Raw genomic sequence first — 17,523 nt, 5'->3', positions numbered from 1 at the left:
CCGCAGGTTCCGCAGCGTGGGTCGACGACCTGGCCGATCGTGAAGCGGTACGCCCGTGTGAAGGCACACGACGCACGGAGCCTGAGCAGCAGCTCTGCCTCGTCCCTGGATAGGCCGGCTGTCATGCAGGGTGGGGGTGCTGTCCCTTCCGCCCTGGGCTTGACCGGGTGGAAGCTGCGCACGTGGAGGGCGATGCTCTTCTTAGCCTGGCTGGTGGTGGATGGTGCCTCGCGGACCAGGGTCTTGGTGGTGGCCTGCTTGCTCAGGGAGTCCGCCATCTCGTTGCCGGGGATGCCTTTGTGGGATGGGATCCACTGCAGCGCGATGCGGTGTCCGGATGCCAGGAGCAGCTGCAGCTTCTGGTGTGCTCTGAGAGAGAGAGGGCAGTGTTCATAACTGTTGTTCAGCCTCGACAGGGCCCTGCGGGAGTCCGTGAGGATAACCGCTTTGGTGGCGCTCGGCTTGGCGATGATATCCAGGGTTTCCGTGATCGCCAGGAGTTCTGCTTCCGTAGAGGAACGGGATCCGGACAATCCTTCGGCCCAGGAGAACTGTGTTGCTGGGATGTGGCAGGCCAGGGTGCAGGTGCGTTGTCCAGGGTCGACTGAGGCGTCCGTGTACACTTGCAGGTAGTCTTGGTAGCTCTCATGAAGGCGCTCGGCGGCCAGGAACTGTGCCACCGCTTCCGGTACGTCCTTTTTCCGTGGCAGGCCTGGCAGTGTTGTGTGGATGGCGGTCCCGATGTGCCTCCATGGAGCATCTAGGCTGGGGACTGGTGGGATTGGCTGGAACAGCTGGTCCTGCGTGAAAAGTGTACATGAAAAACGGTTCCGTTGTCGGTCCCTTAGACGCTGCAGTACAGCCCTTCTGGTTGTTGTCCTGTTCAGTCTGGTGAGCTGGCTCAGCAGGTGGTGGGTGGCTCGAAGTTTGAGAGGGAGAGCGGCAGCCTCGGCGTACACGGCGACGTTCCGCGCCCCAGGTGGGAGTCCGAGAGCCAGCTTCAGTCTGCGACGGTGGAGCAGTTCCAGGGATTCCAGCGCTGTTCTGCTGGGCTTGGCGTAGGGGAGTCCGGACAGCATCCGTGCGGCTGTGGTGGCGTTGTGGATGGTCAGGAGGGTCCTCTGGGGGCAGCCGGAGTGCCGTCCGCTGAGTCACTTGGTCACGTTCATTGTTGTCTTGCATCTGGTCTGGAGGTCCTTGACGAGTGGCGCCCAGGAAGACCTGGAATCCGAGGTTACTCCGAGAAAATGGTGGACACGTACCTGTTCCAGTGGTGTGTTTTCCATCAGGATCGGTTCGGGCAGGGTACACCAGTTTGCCGTGGAGCCAAGCAGCATGAGCCTGGTCTTTTCGGCTGACGGGGCGAGTCCGAGGCCACGGATGTACTTGGTTGTAGCATCCACGCCCTTTTGCATGGTCTTCCTCACTTTCCAGGGGTCCTTGCCGTTCGTCCACAGGCAGATGTCGTCCGCGTAGATGGAGAGTTGCAGGGGAGGTGTTGTTGCTGGTAGGGCCTTGGGGAATCCAGCCATGACGAGGTTGAAGAGCAGGGGGCTCAGGATACTGCCTTGAGGTAGACCGAGGTTCTGGGGACGTGGGCAGCTCAGCGTCGATCCCAGTCGGACCCTGAACGAGCGGTCGGAAAGTAAAGCGTGAATCAAAGCAGCCACCTTGCCTCCGATTCCAGGGTCGACGAGGGAGTCCATGACGGTGTTGATGGGGACGCTGTCGAAGGCAGCCTTGATGTCGAAGAACACCGCTGCCGTTCGGCACTTGCGTTGAGCGTCGTCGTCCACGTCCGAGACCAGGTCCAGCACAGAGTCCTGGCAGCAAAAGTTACGTCAAAAACCTGTCATGCAGGGGAAAAAAAGGACTTGGAGTCAAGTAGTCATGTAATGCGGCGGTGTAGCAACCGCTCTCTCAACTTAGCCAAACATGATGTGAGCGATATCGGCCGATAGGAGCTCAGTTCGCCCGGGGGCTTCCCTTGCTTCAATGTCGGCACGATAACGCTCTCTTTCCAGGATGGTGGTGGCGTGCCCTGGTCCCAGTCCTGGTTGATGGTATCCAGGAGCCTTGAGGTTGTCTTGTCCAGTAGGTTCCGCAGGCACTGGTACGTGAGTCCCTCCATCCCAGGGGCTGACTTGGCTTTCAGGTGGTCCAGGGCGAAGCGCAGTTCTCCGGCCGTGAAGGGGTGGTCCAGGTCCGTGGGGGATGCTGGAGGCACCGCCATGGAAGGGACGTCCCTCCCTGCGCCGAACAGGTCGGCGAAGTCCTCAGCCAGCTCCTCCAGGGAGATTCCTTTGGCTAGAGCCATGGAGCTGAAGGGGTTAGCGTTCCTCCTCCCCCCCAGGGCGTTGACGACAGACCAAAGTTTCCGGGCCGATGTGCCGCTGGTCAGGGAGGCTGAGAACTGCTTCCATTGGGAGCGCTGCAGCGTGACCGCATATCTGCGCAGGGCGGCGGAAACTCGTCGGTATGCTGTCAGACGCCTGGGGAAGTGGTTCCGACGCAGGGACCTCTGTGCGCGGCGCCTCGCAGCACACAGACGGAAGTACTTCAGGTCAGGTTTCGGGCCGGTTGCTGTCACTGTTCCGGACTTGATTGCGGCGGCCAGGGCTGTCCTGATGTCTTCGCAGATGTCCTGGGAGGCTGGAGTTCCGTTCAGGCAGGCTCGGAAGGAGTCCCACACGACCATGGTGGTCCGGCGCTTTGGGGCCCGGTGCTTGTAGGCCAGGGTCACGTCGATCGGGAAATGGTCGCTGCCCCAGCTGTCCATTCCGACTTCCCAGTGTGCAGGAACGTCCGGGGTGTGCAGGGTGACATCGATAGCAGTAGATACTGGTGGCCTGTAAAAGGTTATCTCACCTCTGTTAGCGACGAGCAGGCTGCAATCCTCCAGGGACTACGCTAGGCGTCGGCCACGGCGATCAGCGTTGCAGGAACCCCAGAGCGGATGGTGCGCGTTGATGTCTCCACAGAGAAGCAGAGGGCCCGGCAGGGAGGACTGCACTTGCTGCAGGAAGTCGTCAGGTATCTGGTCCACCGTAACCGCTGAGCTGGGACGGATGTAAAAAGAGGCGACAGTGAGTTCGTCCTTTCCAAAACTTACCCTTGCAGCTGTAACTTCAACCACGGCTGACGACAGGTGGGCTGTGGGCAGCTGAGTTTGTGCCAGGTGCCTTGCGACGAAGACTGCCGTGCAGCCGTGGCTGAAGTGTGGTATTCTGGGAGAGGTGTACATGATGAAGCCTGGTAGCCCCATCGTGTCCGGGATGTTGCATTCCTGGAGGCAGATGACGCTGTACCTGGTCTTGGTGAGGCGTTGCTTGGGCTCGGCCAACCTGGGTCGTAGTCCGGCGCAGTTCCATTGCAGGACACGAGGGAAGGCGGGTGCGGTGGGTTGTTGGCTTCGGTGGGGCTTACTGTCCATAACTGAAAGTAGAAAGCAGACTGGCAAGCATTGGTTCCATTACCTTGAAGGCCTGGACTTCTGGGATGTTGCTGGCAGCTGGGACCGCAGCCAGCATGGCACGGAAGGCTGTGATGAACAGGGGGCCAACATCATCACCAGCTGAGTGCCCTGGGGTGGTGCAGGTTCCGGCTTGGCAGCAGCTGCCTGTGCAGCAGGCTTGGGAGGAGCCGGCGTCGTCCGCGGGGCTCTGTCGGCGGCGGGCAGCAGCTGACTCTGGGTCGGGGCATCGTCCCTTGGCAGATCCCAAACACTGGAGGTAGCATTAGCGTCAGAACTCTTACCTGGGGCTGATTTGGCTGCTGAGGGCTTCTTGGCAGGGACCGCTGGCTTCGGTAGTGCTTGGAAGGCGTCGGCGCTGCGAACGGGAGCTGGACGCGTTGGCTTGGCGACGGCTGGGTTGATGCGGCCGCTCCGGGACGGGCGGACCTCGCAGGCTTCGGTCTTCACGGCTGCGATGGCTGCCTTCCTCTTGGGGCATCCTCCGAAGCTGGCTGGGTGAGGACCCCCGCAGTTGGCGCACCGTTGCTCCTTCCGTCGTCGCTCCCGGCGCAGGTACGGCAGCGCTCCGACCGACAGCAGTACTTGGCGACGTGCCCAAAGCTTTGGCAACGATAACACTGGGTGGGTGAGAAGTACTCACTTGCCTTGAACTTGTTGGAGCCCAGCAACACTTCCTCGGTCATGGCGACGTCGCTCTTGAAGGTGACGACGACGCTGCTCGTTGCCCCCGCAGGGGGCACCGGCTTCGGCTGGTGTTTGGTGAGTGGCGCCACCACGGACCCCAGCCCCCAGTCCTAAGGTGTTATCCGTACCGTGCCGAGGGGATTTAAGGTGAAGGGTAGAAACCTTGAACGGTGGCAGTCGGGGACTTGGTCAAGCCCCGGCTGATGGGTTGTCAAACTCCGGGACCTTCCCGTATGTATGAGTATGAAATACGGGTGACGTTTTTGGAATACTCGTTGATCAAACCTACATGGGTAAATATTCTTCTTCTACTGAGATCGTGGCCGCAAAGCGTCCACGGACCGAAGCCTTAAGGACTGTAACAAAACAGTTCACTTCAAAATACATTGTACTTTCTTCTTCAGATACAGAGAAAGAGAAAAGCACACCACTGGGAAAGATGTCACCCTTTTTCATTGAGAAAGCGGTGGCATCACTGTCTAAGTACATAACTGAAATCAAACGCATCAGATCTGGCGACCTTCTCGTAAAATGCACCAATGAAATAGACTGTGAACGCATTCTAAACACACATGAGATGATGGGTAAAAAGATTTCAGCTTCCTTGCACAAAACACTGAACACTTGCAGGGGCGTCATCGCAGTATCAGAACTGATTGACGTGCCTGTGGAAGAAATCCTAGAAAACTTGAAGGACCAGGATGTCATTGATGTACGCAAAATCAAAATCCGTAAAAATTGGGAGTACATCACCACACGAAATATAGTACTGACTTTTGACAGGCCCACACTTCCAACAAAACTAAAAGTAGGCTACCTCTCAGCAGATGTCCGACCTTACATACCGAACCCGTTGCGCTGTTTTCGGTGCAACAGGTTTGGACATGCTGCAGACGGGTGCCGTGGCTCTGCCTGTTGTGCACGATGTGGAAAGTCTGACCATGAGACTAAAGAATGCAAAGGGCCAGACTGCTGTGTCAACTGTTCTTCCAACCACCCATCCTACTCGAGGTCCTGTACAAAGTGGAAATATGAAAAGGAAGTCCTGCACGTTAAGGTTACACAGAACATCAGTTACCCAGAAGCAAGGAAAAAAGTAGCTCCCATCTTTTTCGAAAAATCCTTTGCCACAGCCGTAAAACAGAAAGTGAAACTAGTAACACAGTACACACAGACCGAGCAATCACTGCTGATAGAGACAACCACAAAAGATGTCCAGGGAGGTGCACGTCCACCTCCAGTCCCCGAAACTCCAGTGGCGTCCCTAACACCGACGCCACTTCTGTCCTCACAGTCCACGGAGACCACATCCATGGACTGCGAGGACGAGACGAGCTCTGAGCGCTCCTTCGCGAGCACGAGCTCCCAAGTCCTCCAAAAGAATAGAGCTAGTCTGTCGGGGAGTGGGTCACTCCCTGACATATCTGACAAGGAGCTTGCGGCTGCGCGGAAGAAACCCACAAGGCCGCGGGTCACACCTCCAACAAAAAATAGGTGATGAAAGCTTTTCAAAGTCGGCAAAAGTTTCTGACACACTTACTACTACTTCTTAGTACTGCAACTATTATGCAGCACACGATCCTCCAATGGAATTGTCGTGGGTTCCTTTCTAACTTAGATGATGTGAACGATCTCTTCGAGACGTATAATGCTACATGTTTTTGTCTTCAGGAAACATATTTGAACAACCAAACACAAAATCCACTGCGTAGACACAACATATTTCGAACAGATCGAAGTGACGCCACCCGAGCATCTGGTGGTGTAGCGATCATCACACGACGATCTCTCCCAACAAAAGCAATTCACCTAGTTACAGACTTGGAAGCTGTAGCTGTGCAGGTGTGTTTAGACAGGATCGTCACCGTCTGCTCGGTATACTTGCCGCCATCAGACACTATTACACAAAAAGAATTAGAAGATTTATGCAGCCAACTTCCAAGTCCTTTTATAGTTCTAGGTGACTTTAATGCTCATAATCCACTTTGGGGCAGTACAAGAACTGACACTCGAGGGAAAATGTTAGAGACATTTTTATTATCAACATCCATCTGTCTTTTAAACACAGGGGCACCTACATACATACATTCTTCAAGTCAGACTCTCTCAGCCTTAGACCTGTCTTTTTGCAGTCCATCCTTGTTTCAGGAGATAGAATGGACTGTAAAACAAAACCCACTTGGAAGTGACCACTTCCCAGTGGTGTTAAAATACCTTACTCTAGTCGACACTCTGACGACACGCCCTCCCAGGTGGAAATTTGAAATAGCCGACTGGAATCAGTTTTCTGAAAAATGTGACCTCTCTCTGATTCCTATTGATACGGTGACGATCGAGGAAGCTAGCAATCTTATTAGTAACATCATCCTCGATGCAGCAACACAATTCATTCCCCAGGCTTCTGGTCGTCTCCCAAAGCGACCTAAACCCTGGTGGAACAGTGAATGCGAGGAAACTCGCAAACTGCAAAATCGGGCATGGGGCACATTTCGGAGGTACCCCACATCACAAAATCTCCTACTTTTTAAAAAGGCAAGAGCAAAGGCCAGGTGGACACGCAAACAAGCTAAGCGGTCCTCTTGGCACGCCTTTGTATCGTCTCTGTCTTGTAACACCCCATCCAAAGTGGTATGGGACAGACTTCGCAAAATCAGAGGAGAACACATCAGTCATTCCGTCCCTCTTTTAGAAGTTAACGGTCAGGTATGTGAAAGCCTAGAAGAGCAGGCGAATGCCCCCGCAGGGGGCATCAGCTTACGCTGATGTTTGGTGAGTGGCGCCACCACGGACCCTAGCCCCCAGTCCCAAGGTGTTACCTACCGTGCCGAGGGGATGAAAGGTGAAGGGATAGAAACCTTGAACGGTGGCGGTCGGGGCCTTGGTCAAGCTCCGGCCGACGGGTTTCCTTAAAACTCCGGGACCTTCCCACATGTATAGGCATGAAGTGTGGGTGACATTGTGGAATGCCTAATAATCAAACCTGCATGGTAAAATATTTCTCTTCATCTACGATCGGGGGCGGGAAACGTCCCCGGACCGAAGCCTTAAAACTGAATGAACAGTTCTTTTTGTCAAAATACATTGTCCTGTCTTCCGACTCTTCAGAGGAAGGAAAAAATGTGCCACTTGGAAAAATGTCTCCCTTTATTGAGAAGGCGGTGTCTTCACTATCAAAACACATAAGCGAAATCAAGAAGCTACGATCTGGTGACATTCTCATCAAATGTACATCAGAAAAAGACTGTCAAAGGATCCTGACCACCAGGGAGATGCTTGGGGTCCCGATATCTGCATCCTTGCATAAAACTCTGAACACATGCCGTGGGGTGGTAGCTGTCATTGAATTAATTGACGTCCCGGTAGAAGAGATTCTTGCTAACCTAAAGGAACAGGCAGTAATTGATGTCAGGAAACTTAAGATACGGAAAAATAATGAATATATTACCACCAGAAACGTAGTCCTTACCTTTGATCGTCCTTCGCTGCCGGATAAACTAAAAGTTGGATACCTGTCTGCAGAGGTCCGTCCATACATTCCGAACCCTCTTCGTTGTTTCAAATGCAACCGCTTCGGGCATGCCGCTGATGCTTGCCGTGGGACGCCGTGCTGTGCTCGTTGTGGTCAGCAGGGCCATGACACGAAAGAGTGTAGAGGGCCTGATTGCTGCGTAAACTGCTCCAGTGATCACCCCTCTTACTCCAGGTCTTGCGCTAAGTGGAAATTAGAAAAGGAGATTTTGCGTATCAAGGTTACAGAAAATATCAGCTATCCTGAAGCAAGGAGAAAGGTATCCCCATTCTTCAATCAAAAATCTTTTTCCACTGTACTTCAAGAGAAACCAAAGATGGTAACAGTACACACACAGACAGACACTCCACCTAGAGCACAACAAACAACAAGTGAAGACGGGGTGAAAACCAAGCCCCATGATGAAAACACGGTAGTGACTGCGACAGCAGTCCTACCGTTGTCATCACCCTCCATGGAGTTGCGCTCTATGGAGTGTGATGATGATTCGAGCTCGGAGCTCTCCTTGGGGAGCTCGAGCTCACCATTTCTGACACCCTCAAGAGGAAACCTCTCGAGGAGTGGTTCACTCCCCGAGATATCGGAGAAAGATTTGGCGGAGGCCAGAAGAAAAGCACGGAAGCCAAGGATTACTCCTCCCCAGAGGAGTAAGACCTAGCATCCGTACATTAATGGCAATTCTTTTTTCCGGTCGGCAGAACCAAGCGTTGTACACTCTCTTTTTTTTTCTCATTTCTGCTATCATGATGGGCCACACAATCCTTCAGTGGAATTGTCGCGGTCTACTCTCTAATTTAGACGACGTCCATGATCTTTTTGAGAAGCACAACGCAGTATGCTTTTGTGTGCAAGAAACTTACTTGAACACACATGTACAAAATCCGTTCCGTAGGTATAACATTTTCCGCAAAGATCGAGATGATACAACCCGTGCATCTGGCGGTGTAGCAATCATTACACGGCAAACCCTTCCAGCCAAAGAAGTTAATCTAGTCACGGACTTGGAAGCTGTAGCTGTGCAGGTGTGTCTCGACAGAATTGTTACCATCTGTTCAGTCTACCTCCCACCATCGCAGTTGATTACGCAAAAGGACATTGAAAACTTGTACAGGCAGCTTCCATCCCCTCTTATCCTTTTGGGTGATTTTAATGCCCATAATCCCCTTTGGGGCAGTAGTAGAATTGACACTCGGGGAAAAATGCTCGAAAGATTTCTGTTGTCATCATCTAGTTGCCTTCTGAATACCGGGTCACAAACATACATGTATACACCCACCCAAACTTTCTCTGCATTAGACCTTTCCTTTTGCAGTCCATCTCTGTTTCAAGAGTTGGAATGGACTGTAGATGAGAATCCTTATGGAAGTGACCACTTCCCTGTCGTTTTAAAGTATCTGCGAGCTGTGGACTATCTCGCAACACGACCGCCCAGGTGGAAATTGCAAAATGCTGACTGGAATAAATTTACAGAAAAATGTGACCTCCTACTAATCCCCTTTGACGTGGTGACAGTAGAGGAAGCTAACAACCTCATCACCAACATCATACTAGATGCAGCGACTGCATCCATTCCCCAGACTTCTGGTCGTCTCCCGAAGCGACCTAAGCCCTGGTGGAATAGTGAATGTCAGGAAACACGCAAACTTCAAAATCGAGCGTGGGGTAGATTCCGGAGATTCCCCACATCAGAAAATCTCTTACTTTTCAAAAAGGCAAGAGCGAAGGCAAGATGGACCCTCAAACAAGCTAAACGATCTTCTTGGCAAACCTTCGTATCTTCTCTATCTTGTAATACCCCATCTAAAATGGTCTGGGATAGGCTTCGCAAAATTAGAGGCGAACATATCAGTCGGTCTGTCCCTCTTTTACAAGTAAATGGAAAAGTGTGTGACAGCCTGGAAGAACAGGCTAATGCCCTCGGGCATCACTTCCAAAGCGTATCCAGTTCATCCCACTATGGTAGTGAATTCCTTAAAGTTAAACAAATGGCTGAAAAACAAACCATCCCACTGCATGGAGGTGATGCTTACGCATATAATCAGCCTTTCACCATGTTAGAACTGTCACGATCCTTACTGTCTGCAAAAGCAACTGCTCCAGGTCCTGACCGGATCACATATTCAATGCTTGACCACCTGTCTGAGGTGTCCAAGTCATGCTTGCTTGAATTCTTCAATCATGTTTGGGCACACGGAGTGCTACCTGTACGATGGAAAGTTGCTACCATAATTCCCCTTTTGAAACCGGGAAAGGAACCCTCGAACCCATCAAGTTACAGGCCTATTGCCCTTACAAGTTGTATTGGCAAGACGTTTGAGCGGATGGTCGGTAACCGTCTGATTCATATCCTGGAAGAGGATAATTTAATATGTCGATTTCAGTGTGGCTTCCGAGCGGGGCACTCCACAACAGATCACCTCGTTCGCTTGGAAACAGTTATCCGGGAAGCTTTCATAAGAAGGCAACACTGTTTATCTGTATTCTTTGACTTAGAGAAGGCTTATGACACTGCTTGGCGTTACGGCATTCTACAAGATTTATATTCCTTCGGCATTAGGGGTCGCCTTCTCAAGTGCATTTCTAACTTCCTTGAAAATCGAACATTTAGGGTTCAACTGGGCACCATATTATCCCATGATTTTGTGCAAGAGAACGGCGTCCCGCAGGGATCCGTACTCAGTGTCATCCTATTCCTCGTAAAAATCAACTCCGTAGCCAGTGTAATGCCACCATCTATAACATACTCTCTCTACGTAGATGATATCCAAATCTCTTATTCCTCTACCAACCTGACAATATGTGAGCGACAGATGCAGCTGGCTATAAATAAGTTGGTGAAATGGTCTACTGAGAATGGTTTTAAGTTCTCACCAGAGAAAACTGTATGTGTTCCTTTCTCAAGAGTTAGAGGTGTTTTCCCTCAACCATCTCTGAAACTAAATGGCCATGACATTCTTGTAAGAAGCGAGCACAAATTCCTCGGTGTTATATTTGACAAAAAGCTCACATTTTTGTTGCATCTTAAAAACTTAAAAGTCAAATGTATCAAATCGAATAATATTCTTAAAATTCTTTCGCACAAGTCCTGGGGTGCAGATCGAGAGACGTTGCATAAAGTCTATGTTTCGACAGTACGTTCGAAACTAGACTATGGGAGTATTGTGTATGGTTCAGCTCGTCCATCTGTTTTAAAAATACTGGATCCTGTACATCATCAAGGACTTCGGCTGATAACTGGTGCTTTTAGAACCTCACCAGTTGAAAGTTTGTATGTTGAAACTCATGAATACTCCTTGACGAGACGGAGATTTTATCTTGGGGCATCTTATGCATTAAGAATAAGAAGTCATCCACAACACCCTGCACTGCCGTGTGTTACAAGCACACGGTTTGAACAGCTCTTTACTAACAAACGCTCAGTTGTTCCACCACTCTGTATGCGTCTTGCAAATGAGAGTGAGTCTCACAATTTCTCTTATTGCAATTCTCTGGTTGTAGAACGGAGTAAGAGGATCCCACCCTGGGAACCACCTCCGAGATGTGACACTACGCTTATGAAATACAGCAAACATAACACTGCCATGCATATACTGCAACAAGAGTTTGAACATTTGAAGCGAAGCCACCTACTCTTAAGCTGAACGGACAGGACCTTGCTGTTAGGGGTGAACACAAATTTCTTGGGGTCATCTTTGATAGCAAGCTCACTTTCTTACCCCACATCAAGAGCCTTAAAACAAAATGCATCAAGTCACTTAACCTGTTGAAGGTGCTGTCCCACAAATCTTGGGGAGCAGATCGTGACACCCTGCACAGGGTTTATGTGTCCACAGTGCTGTCTAGAATGGACTATGGATGTGTTGTTTTTGGGTCTGCGCGGAAATCTGTCCTGAAGATTTTAGACCCAGTACATCATCAGGGACTGCGTTTGATAACTGGAGCTTTCCGCACGTCGCCAGTGGAAAGCCTCTATGTCGAGAGCAACGAATGGTCACTCGAAAGAAGGAGGTTTTACTTATCTGTTTCGTACTCCTTGAGGGTAAGAGGTTATCCCAATAACCCAGTTATTACCTGCATTGGAGGCACGCGCTTCAAACAGCTGTTTCTTAATAAGCCCAGCGTTGTTCCCCCATTTAGCATGCGTGTTCTTCAGGGATGTGAGGATTACAGTTTCCCATATAATGATTTCACCATAGTAGAGGCTAGTCCTCGGGTCCCGCCGTGGCAATCACCTCCATGTTTCAATAGCTCCCTGACTATGTTTAAGAAACAGAACACACCACCTGTTGTGCTCCAGCAGGAGTTCGAGTCCCTTAAAGAAAGTCTTGGGCAACACAAAGCTTTTTACACTGACGGTTCCAAAACACGCACCTCAGTGTCATGCGCAATGGTAACCAATGGACTCACACAGTCATATCGTCTACCTCACATGCTCTCAGTTTTTAATGCCGAAGTATACGGAATAATCCTCGCACTGAACTACATCTTAGAAAGTCACACCAAGTCGTCAGTCATTTACACAGATTCTCTGAGCTCTTTTCAAGCAATAGGCAACATAGTGATGTCCAAAAACCTCCTTGTGCAGAAGGCACAGTGCCTTGCTGGTAAAGTAATTAAAAAGGGTCTCTCTTTAACATTCTGCTGGGTACCCAGTCATGTGGGTATACCCGGGAATGAACTTGCTGATGCGGCTGCTACAGGTGCTCTTTCATCTGAGGTGAATCCATTTGCTGTACCGTCCCAAGACCTCCGACCTACACGTATGAGGGCCATAAATAGCAGATGGCAGCAGCACTGGGATACACTACACACCAACAAACTTCACCTGGTTAAGCCCACCATTGTTAAACCGACACAGATTTTTAACAGTCGTCTTCATGAAGTTGTTTCTGCCAGGTTGAGAATTGGGCACACTCATTTGACCCACAGTCACCTCCTCTGCAATGAAGAGGCTCCACATTGCACTCGATGCGACGAGATAAAGTCTGTCCTCCACATGCTTATTACATGTCCATCACATGAAACATACAGACTTCACCATTTCCATGAGCTCTACACGTACCACACACCTCTACATCCATCCCTTTTGCTGGGGGATGAGGCTCTTCTGCCATTTGAACGGGTGTTTAGTTTCTTTGAAGACGTTGGTGTTTTAAACGCATTGTAGTTTTAGCTTCATGTCCTTTTATTCTCTAACTGTACAGTTTTATCTTAGCTGAATCGCTATACTTTTAACAGTACTTTCCTTATCATTGTCTTGGCGCATTATGGCCTTCGTTGCTTATGCGCCAAGAAAACCTGAATCATCATCATCATCATCATCATTGAAGCGAAGCTTTGGGGATCATGTTGAGGTGTATACTGATGGGTCAAAGTCTAGCGCAGGAGTGACATGTGCCATGGTTTCGGATACATGCACAAGGTCCCACCGTATAAAAAACATTGCATCCATTTTTACAGCTGAAGTATATGCTATTATTCTTGCGCTGAACTATATTCTTGAAGGCTGCATAAAATCAGCAGTTGTGTACACGGATTCCCTGAGTTCCCTTAATGCTATCTGTAGCATACACAAGCAGAAGAATTTTCTTGTGCAGCGAGCACAATACATAGCCCACACGATAAACAAGAAAGGGTATTCTGTAATCTTATGCTGGGTACCCAGCCACGTTGGCATACAGGGCAATGAATTAGCAGACCAGGCTGCTGCAGCTGCCGCTTCAAATGATATAACCCCCTTTGAATTACCCTTACAGGATATTGTATCTTCACTAAAGCAGTCAATTCATGTAAACTGGCAACATTTCTGGGACAGCCAAATACATAACAAGCTTCATTTGAATAAACCGAACATTCAGCATCATGGAGAGCGTCCAGAAAATCGTTTTCAAAGTGTCATATTAACAAGGTTACGCATAGGACATACATTCATCACTCATGGGTTTTTACTTCGTGGAGAGGAGCCACCTCAGTGCGAGCACTGCGGTGAACTTCTCTCTGTTATACACTTACTCATTTCATGTCCTCACTACGAAGCCCATCGTAAACATCACTTTAGACAGTTTTATACACATTATTTACCTCTTCACCCAGCCCTTCTGCTGGGTGATGAGGCTATCGTCCCTTTTGACAGCATTTTTAACTTCTTGAAAGACACCGGGATAGTCAATCTCGTGTAATTTTGTATAGCTATTTTATGTATTTTTAAAGAAGTTTTTACTGGACATCGCATAGAAGTTTAACTGATCACATCCCTATCATTGTTCACGCACATATTTAATTAGTCATAATTTCACCATAGTTTTGGCGCACTATGACCTTAGTTGTCTGTGCGCCATAAAAACCGGAATCATCATCATCATCAGCAGCAGCAGGCGAATGCGCTTGGGGAGCATTTCCAAAGAATTTCTGACTCATCTCATTATAGTAAAAACTTTCTTAAGATCAAAGACACTGCAGAAAAGAAGACAATTCGAATGAGTGGCGGGGACGAAAATGGATATAATCAGCCCTTTACTATGATAGAGCTGCAGAGGTCATTATCTTCAGCAAAGGCTACCTCACCTGGTCCAGACCGAGTGACATATTCTATGCTTCAGCACTTGTCCGAAACATCGAAAGAATGCTTGCTTCGTTTCTTCAACCGAATCTGGGCAGACAGCACATTACCATCCACATGGAAAACTGCCACCGTTGTTCCACTGTTAAAACCTGGAAAAGACCCTTCAAATCCAACTAGCTATCGACCTATCGCTCTCACAAGCTGCATCAGCAAAACATTTGAGCGTATGGTCAATGGTCGGCTCGTCCATTTTCTAGAGGAAAACAAATGTCTCTCTGAACTTCAGTGTGGTTTTCATGCCGGGCGATCCACAACGGACCACCTGGTTCAAGTAGAAACAATGATACGTGAAGCTTTCGTCCGAAGACAACACTGCCTCTCTGTTTTCTTTGATCTTGAGAAGGCATACGATACCGCTTGGCGGTATGGTATCCTACAAGATCTGTACTCTTTTGGGATCAGGGGGCGCATACTCAGGTGCGTCATGAACTTCCTACAAAACAGGACATTCCAAGTACGACTTGGAACGACGCTATCTCGTGTTCTGGTTCAAGAGAATGGAGTGCCACAGGGATCCGTCCTGAGTGTTACTCTCTTCTTTGTGAAAATCAATTCAGTAGCCAATGTAATTCCTCGCTCCATGTCATGCTCCTTATACGTAGATGACATTCAAATATCATATTCTTCTACAAATCTAGCAATATGCGAGCGTCAGATGCAGCTAGCTCTAAACAAGCTTACCAAATGGTCCCTCGAAAATGGGTTTAAGTTCTCGCACGAGAAAACTGTCTGTGTTCACTTCTCTAGGGTCAGAGGAATGCTTCCTTCACCTACTCTTAAGCTGAATGGGCAGGACCTCACTGTTAAGAGTGAGCACAAATTTCTTGGGGTCACGTTTGATAGCAAACTTACTTTCCTACCGCACATTAAGAGCCTTAAAACTAAATGCCTCAAGTCCCTAAGCCTCTTAAAGGTGCTGTCACACAGATCCTGGGGCGCAGATCGTGACACGCTGCATAGAATTTACATTTCGACAGTGAGGTCAAGATTGGACTATGGGTGCATTGTCTATGGATCTGCCCGCGAATCTGCTCTCAAGATTTTGAACCCAGTTCACCACCAGGGGTTGCGTTTAATAACTGGTGCCTTTCGTACATCACCAGTTGAGAGTCTATATGTCGAATCCAAGGAGTGGTCGTTGGAGAGACGTAGGTTCTACCTCTCAGCATCATATGCGCTTAGAGTGAAAGGCTATCCGGAACATCCTGCACTCCAGTCTGTGAGGGAGACACGGTTTAAACAGTTCTTTCTCAGCAAACCCACAGTTATACCTCCTTTTAGTATGCGTGTGCTACAGGGAATCGAAACGTATGAGTTCATTGAGTATGACACCCCAATTTTGCAAGCGTGTGTGGGAGCCCCGCCGTGGGACGTACTTCCAGAATGCAATTACTCTTTAGCTAAATATAACAAACCTGGCACTCCACCATGTGTGCTCCAGCAAGAATTCAGTTGTGTAGCCGAAAGCTTTGGAGATCACACTGCCTTTTATACCGATGGGTCAAAGACACACACATCCGTTTCTTGTGCAATGGTTACTGAATCTTGCACGAAGTCACAGCGGCTTCCAAACTCTGCATCAGTTTTTACTGCAGAGCTATATGCAATAATCATGGCGCTTAGCTTCATCTTAGACCGTGAGATCAAGTATTCGATCATCTACAGCGATTCACTGAGTTCTCTTAAAGCCATCTGTACGATACAGAAACAGAAAAATCACCTTGTATTAAGGGCCCGATATCTTGCGACCAAGGTAATCAAAAAAGGTCTCTGTTTAGGTTTTTGCTGGGTGCCCAGCCACGTTGGGATACCCGGCAATGAACTCGCAGATGCAGCAGCTGCAGCTGCACTCTCTTCTGAAGTGAGCCTTTTGGAGTGTCCCTCTCAAGACCTTAGGTCAGTCCTGAGGAGGAAAATTAATGTGAAATGGCAACGAGAGTGGGCTACACGAGAAAACAACAAGCTTTGGCTGTCAAAAAACACAATTTTGGGAAGCATACCGAGATTTAAAAATCGTCTCCATTCAGTAGTTTTTAGTCGTTTACGCATTGGTCACACGCACCTCACACATGGTTTTTTACTGCGCCAGGAGGAACCACCGGAATGTACGCAGTGTGGGGAGCAGCTGTCTGTGCTGCACATCCTAATCACGTGTCCTGCACATGAACCTCATCGTCACTATCACTTTAAAGAGCTTTACAAATATCAGTTGCCACTTCACCCAGCCTTGTTGTTGGGTGATGAGCCTCTTTTACCCTTCATGAGAGTTTTTAACTATTTTAAAGATATTGGCTATTTAAATACAATATAGTTTTACCCAGCTCTGCTCATGTATCTTGTTTTACTGTCTAAACCTTTCTAAAACTATGGTTTTAGTTTAATCTTGCTGCCTTTACATAGTCACCAACCATCCCCATTGTCTTTTCACCATAGCTTTGGCGCACTATGACCTTAGTTGTCCGTGCGCCATAAAAACCTGAATCATCATCATCATCAGCTGCTCGTTGCCTGGGTCCTGGTTGTGCAGTCCGGGTTTGGGCAGTAGCGTACCTGGCGGCGGGCGTTGATGGCTCCGAAGGGTCGCAGGTATTCCAGCAGCTGGGCGTCCGTGTAGCTGGAGTTCACGCCGACGATCTTTCCCACGTTCCTGGCGTAGGACTCCGGGATCCGGGTGGTGACGGCGGTGTTTCCGAGGCACATAACGCCAAGCAGGACCTTGGGAGCTTGGAACGAGGCGACCGTCACAGTTAGGCTTCTGTTCCGCGAGAAACGGTTATTCCTCACTCGTTCTTTGGTGGATTTGAGTACCTGGGCAGCAATAAGATTCGGGTCAATGTTGAGGAGACTTACCTGGGGGTCCATGGGCGTGAAGCCCACTGGGATGTCGGCCTTTCTTGTTTTCTTGTACACGACTGTGACGAAGCCGTCGTCGCCGTTGTCGTGGTCTTGCAGGTAGCTGGTAGCGCTTGTGCTGCGGGATCTAGAACGGAATGAAACGTCGTCAGGAGAGACTCGCCTTGGACGTTTCGCTGGCGTGGACGGGGGGCCCTTCGCTGCCACGTGGTCCCGCGACGGGGTCGCCGGCGGTAGCAGCATGGCGGGATCCCGTTCCAGGTTCATTTCTGTAAAAGAAAAATGATAAACACACATAGGGTGAACGAGGCACTTAGCCCTGAAAAGGGCTGTTAAGGCAAGGAGGCGCTAACTTGAAGT

The 17,523-nt window shown here is 49.5% G+C and overlaps 1 protein-coding gene across 1 annotated transcript; it reads left to right on the top strand.

Moving 5' to 3' along the window:
* The first annotated feature begins 4,598 nt into the window (after positions 1 to 4,598).
* LOC135392559 (uncharacterized) lies at positions 4,599 to 5,657 on the top strand. The gene has a single exon (XM_064623268.1). The coding sequence runs from the start codon at positions 4,599 to 4,601 to the stop codon at positions 5,655 to 5,657; it is 1,059 nt and encodes a 352-aa protein (XP_064479338.1).
* The last annotated feature ends 11,866 nt before the right edge of the window (positions 5,658 to 17,523 follow it).

Source organism: Ornithodoros turicata, chromosome 1 (genome assembly GCF_037126465.1).
Source record: "Ornithodoros turicata isolate Travis chromosome 1, ASM3712646v1, whole genome shotgun sequence".
NCBI lineage: Eukaryota > Metazoa > Arthropoda > Arachnida > Ixodida > Argasidae > Ornithodoros > Ornithodoros turicata.
Note: the sequence above shows the minus strand (reverse complement) of the source record. Positions and strands in the feature narration are given on the sequence as shown.

What these genes read in the sequence shown, in the direction of transcription:
- LOC135392559 (XM_064623268.1), top strand. Translation starts at nt 4,599, where the DNA reads ATGTCACCCTTTTTCATTGAGAAAGCGGTGGCATCACTGTCTAAGTAC.